At 45.2% G+C, this 5,703-nt stretch overlaps 1 protein-coding gene across 2 annotated transcripts in view; it reads right to left on the reverse strand.

Annotated features, from left to right (window-relative positions):
• kn (EBF transcription factor knot) overlaps positions 1 to 5,703 on the reverse strand; it is a 107,285-nt gene that overhangs the window by 77,892 nt on the left and 23,690 nt on the right. For both annotated transcript variants that reach the window (XR_015314166.1, XM_022847321.2), the window contains exon 5: positions 1,441 to 1,496. Coding sequence is in view for 1 of the 2 variants with exons in the window: in XM_022847321.2 (XP_022703056.1) it covers positions 1,441 to 1,496 (56 nt within the window). In the remaining variant the exon portion in view is untranslated. The remainder of the gene's footprint in view (positions 1 to 1,440; positions 1,497 to 5,703) is intronic.

Consider the following 5,703-nt stretch of genomic DNA (forward strand, 5'->3'; position numbering starts at 1 on the left):
GCGCACATATCGATAGCGATCATAGCGGGATCTCGGCTCGCTGCTTGTGGATGGCCGGTAAAATGGAGTGTACTTCGCAGTACTCTATGATGCTCGAGTAATGGCAGTGCTACTAAGTATTAATAGTAGTAGTACAAGTTCTTATAGTAGCGTTTCTATGGTCTTTTCCTCTCTCTCTTAGATATTCACACACAAACACACTCACACAGCCGCTCGCACCTCGAATGTGATTTGTAATTGCATGTATTGTTCGGATCTGTCTCGGATATGTTGAGCACCAACGAGGGGTTGAGTCGGATCGACTCCTCGAAACGACCCGCCGACGTCACTCATTGCGAGGTGCAAATGTAACCAAATGGGCCAGACTGTATTCTTCTCAGTAGTCAATACTGCTATTGCCTTGAAGACCTCGAATTCTCGTAGCACTCTTCATTTGTATGTTTGTTGGGCGGCCGCGCCGTGCACTGATCGTGTCACCACGCCAACAGCCGCGGCGGCGGCGGCAGTCAGATGACAGTCGAGGGGAGGAAGAGCGGGATGAAGCTCGGCACGAGAATGGACTTCTCTCTAGTGACAAAGAGGGACTGAGCTCCCTCCCCTTGAACTCCCGTGATATCACATAGGACTGCATGCATGCATATGCAGTATGCGCTTGTATAGTAGAAGTAGCAGAGGCGGTCGCGTAGCGCCCGAAACACATGGACGCCTGCCGCCGTGATGTTGCATTTTTGTAACGGGACCCCAGCGACGATGTCAAAACTTGCAACCGACAGTCAAGAGAAATGAATATGACGGCGCTCGAGTCGGAAGAGGACGGCGCTCGATTGTTACTAGTGTAAAAACATGCAGCAGCAGCAGCAGCGGAGACGATGTATATAGGAAATTCAGTCATCGAAAGGATACAAACGTAGAGTGGCCGTGATAGGTTATAAAGTGGAATTCTACGTGTATGAACTGTGTTCCCGTCGCACGAGGGGGCTGTGCGCGGATCAGCGGCCGCAGACGTTTTTCCATTCTGATAGCTTTGGGCCGAAGGAATAAATAAATGGCTATAGAGAACAAGTTCAGCTGCTGTTCATCTCTGTCTGTACATGTTATACATACGTGTAAACAACAACAACTTGAGCAGCATGATGTAAAGCACTATATCGTTGGCATAATAAGGTCCAGGGTCCAGAATAATATTGAACAGGAGACCCTTTATGTTAGCAAATCGGTAGCATAGTGAGTAGGTTTTTCCAGAGCGGGTTAAACTTTTATTAATATTAGCCTGGCTGAAGTTGCGCAGCGCCCCACTGATACATAAAAGCATCTTGATAAACTTGGTAACATTCACAAAATATCTGTTCGCGAACTGGTTGTCAACAACAATCAGATTGCTAACTTTTGTTGCCTGCAGATGTACGACATATAAGAATGTGTTGCGTGGCAACTCCTTACCTGTTTTGTGACGGAGTCAATTAGTCTGACGAAGAGATCCTGCTCTTGCCGGACGCCTGTAAGTTACCACAACGAATCAAGTTAGATATTGATAAGTTAAATATGAAAGTTTTGAAAATGGTACATGCTTGCCCTTCTCTTCCACATGGAGCGGGAAACATCTCAGTGTATCGTACGTATATTTAACAACGACGACGATGTAAGAGAATAGGCGTAGGTTCAGTCTTTTAAGAAGTCTTTTACGCAAGCGATAAGTCGGGAGCACCTGATGCGTAAAGGTGATCGTAGTGACGCTACGGCCGGCAGAACTCCAGTTTCACTAAGGCTCGGGATGATTCAGTATTAGTAAGCCTTTTTGCAAGAAGCCCACAAATCATTTGCTGTTTGCACGCCTGCTACCCAAATGGGCTAATTGACACAGCTGAATGTAACTCGCTTTGTAGGTGCTCTACATACAATCTTCATAGCCAGTCATCTTTGAGGCCTTTGAGCCGTGTAGACGGAATAGAGCTATATGAAGCGATTTAACGATAGACAAACAAATGCCTGTCTCGGCGTCCCGCGAACAATGAATTTCGGAGACTGTCCTTAACATTGGTAATAATTAACCGAAGAACACGATCGAATGCGTTATTCCACTCAAAGAAATCTTCCTCGCGCCATTTGCTACAAAAATAAGGAGACACCTCAGATCCTCACGCTATGTTCGTGCCTTTTTTAGGATCTTTCACACATAAGACGCTAACAATCTTAGCTAGGTTGTACCGTCATAGTATCTTTTTTTCTGTCATTACAATTGAAATCAACTTATCGGATACGTTAAGCATTGTGAATACGGAGTCAGTGGTAGTTTGCGACGCCATATCTATTAGTGCTGGTAGTGGTCACTCTTGATTTGGGATGCACTAGGGAGTACACGCAACAATTAAGTCGAGTATACTATCATGAAATAGTTAAAATAAAAATATACAATGGGTACTGTCCCTTGGTCATTGCTTCAAAAGAGCACCCCTACTCTTGCCTCATACGGTGGCATGGCAATATCTCTTTGTTGTTTGGCGCTTGGCTCATGAGCAAGCGTGCCCTTCATAATAAACTATCTTTATTTTCAGAAGCGTGGATGAGAACCAACTGTGTGTAAGCGTGGGTTAAGGAAGCATCTTAGTGGTCTCTTGCTTGGTCTTGGTCGTTTGCGAATGGTAGTCTTGGATTGTCGTTTCGGCTTCTGCACCGTTGTATCGATGGAGCATTCTCTCAGCAGAGCACAGTCTGGTCTCTACTCTCAGTGGCTACCATCTGTCTTTCTCTTTTCCATGCACCACGCCGGATTCCTTCTCCTACTCCCCACTCAGTTTGCTCCTGGCAACTCGTAGCCCTCGGCGAGTGAGTTCCGAGGTGGCCTTTTCCTACGACAGAGACGCTGCGCCAGCCAGTTTCAAATGGAGAGATCACAGTGGGCTCAGCGGTTTTTCAAGAAGAAGTGACTTTTGAGGACTTGTACTAAGAAACATCTTCTAATACATTTGACTTTACTGTATCTCTACTGAAAAAGAATAATAATGATCTAAAAATGCAGGCCTCAAACGATATCTACGGCCCATTTTTTTTAAATATTCCGCTGTTGTATCTTGTTCGAAATAGATCTTAGCTGCCTAGGTACATACAGCCGTCATTGTCTATCAAATACAAACAGTTTTATGCGGAATAACATTTATGCACCTAGATACAATTTCTGATATACACACTTCGTAGTCTTCCAGATGTATATTGAATCAACTTATTTTTCATCAATCTCCAATTCACAATGTTAGTACGACGAGCCGGCAGCGAATTTAGCCACTATTCGCTGTTGCGTCAGTAGGGCATTCATCAGCAAGTAAGTGTGGAAAATATTTAATGCTATCTGTTTTGTCCTTCGTTCCTGAAACCTGCTCAAAGGCCGCTCTTCGCGCTCATCCCAGTTTTGCGTACAGTCTTCAACTGCCCTCACTAGCCGCAGCGGCCCTCTTACCAACCTCTTTCAAAAAGCCTAAATCCGCTGTCGAGAGCAATTTGACGAAAATCCAAAGTTTCCGTCGACTAGAACCTGAACAGCTACGGCTGTTGGTCCTGTGGCTCCTAGCGTTTCTCGTCGTAGGAAGATGCGGGAGGCTGAACACGGGTCTATGGTAGGCGAGATTTCGCAGGACTGCTACCCGCGCTACTGCTGCCGTCTCGCTGCCGCTTCTATGGGATTGTTAGGGCGTTCGAGTTTGTAGCGAACGCGCCATAGCTAGACGGGTTGACTATCCAGTTTAGGCTGTCCGCCATCCAACAACTAGCAGGTCAAGGGGTTTATGCAAATTTTGTAGCTCGGGATTTGGCCAAAGGTGGCTGCACCCCACCCCGTTTAGGCCACTTCCCCGAAAACTATCCCTTTTGCCCCTTAAACAAGTACCCCAAACGGCATCCGTCGCCACCTCTATCGGTGCTCCGCTGCCAACCTTCGGGCTAACGTCTCATCATCAACGGACCTGCTATGAACAGCGGGGAAGTCGGTTGCCTCGTTGGTGCTTGTTCACTGCTGCTTCCCCGCAGCCGCTACTGCGACTTGGATAATTCTAAGATTAGGTCATGGTGTAGCAACGGCACGTTGCATTAACTGCAAGATTGACTTGATATCATCTGCGTTCGGAGCCCAATTGGGGTAGATGAGCCCCATAAGAACGTCGTAAGGGGCCGTATTGTACGGTCGACCCACAAGCCAGCAGCAGAATTTCAATAAAGCTGCGAAGAGCAGAAAAACGAGTACTAGATAACGTGTTTGTTAATCACTTAATTTGAATCTATTTATATAGGCTAAGAAAATGAGGGTCTCTAACTTGTTTGACAAAAAGAACCAAGTAAACACCCGCAGCATTGTAATGCTATTCTTCAAATGTGTTTAATTAATCACGTACGAGGTACTGTAGTACAATACGAAGATCTCTCTTGCCTTGTAAAACATATAACAAAATATAGAAGTGATCTTCCTCTGCCGTTGTGCGCTTTCCCAAGATCTGTATATACTTATACAGCTCGAGCTTCGACTAAAAGTGACTCTTACGATGCGTATCCAAATTGGTACATTTACATGGATAAAACGCTAAACTGTACGCCAAATTATGAGGTCGAAAGCCGTAACGTTAGGAGAACTCGCTAGCAACGACAATAGCTTTAATATGTATTTAAGTAGTTTAGCTAGCGGCATCGTAGAACTGAGAGTTTTAATGTAGCGAGCAATTACCGCTTAGCTTCTTCGTAGCGTGATCTTCGTCATTTCGTCGTAAAGTCTTACCGCTTTTGCAATGGCCAGACCGCCCAGCGGAGCCAAGTTGCCCACAGCCCAGAACCGTAGGCAGAGTGAGTGTGTAATTGCGTTGCATCGCCATTACTACACAAACCGAATCATTTATCTATACGTTATAAACTCATTTATCTATACGAACCCTACGAACCAAGGATGGCCTACGTAGCGCTGGGCGTGCGCAGTGGCGATGGTAGAATTTGACCCGTGTGGAATATCAATGCGATGATAGATCCGGAGCATCGTAATTTCTGCTAAATTACTTGCTTCCTATATATACCCGTGCACTGTGAAGCGCGTGAAGCCTATTCTCGCGCAACTTTCACAAAATAGCTGGCTTTCATCTTACGCTCTACGTTCGGAATTAACCAATTGCCACAGGCGAGTGTTTTTTTCATAGAAAATATTTTGAGACATTAGAATAATTACTTTTTATGCCGGGAGAGAGAAGTAAATCAGCAAGCCTGAAAATTGTCTACTAAGTTTGCTATTGAACGTTAACCTCCCAGAGTATAATGCAGACATTTCTAGGGGACCTAGTTAATCTCCCGAACCCTGCGCTCTGTCGTGAACCTTTCAGGCGTTGCCTGTGATGCCAGCAATGTAATGGAGATGCCGTGCGTCTATCACCCGTTCTAATAGATTACTATCGACATTATTTAGACGCTGTCAGTGAGCGGCGTTAATAATTTTTGTGACGTAAAACAACCAATTCGAAAGGCGTTGGTTTCTTCATTTAATTACTGCGCAACGGCAAGTAATTACTGTTTAATCATTCTCCCAAGAGCCCTACAAAAGATCGATTTTCAAACGTATTGGCCCGATCTATTACTAAGCGATATCACGACGGGGGGTCTATATGCGTCTAGTCGCCGTATGTGTCGATTTTGCGTCGGACATATTTGTTATCTACACTTGCGACATTAACTAATTGCGGC

Source organism: Varroa jacobsoni, unplaced genomic scaffold, assembly GCF_002532875.2.
Source record: "Varroa jacobsoni isolate VJ856 unplaced genomic scaffold, vjacob_1.0 scaffold_1278, whole genome shotgun sequence".
Lineage (NCBI taxonomy): Eukaryota > Metazoa > Arthropoda > Arachnida > Mesostigmata > Varroidae > Varroa > Varroa jacobsoni.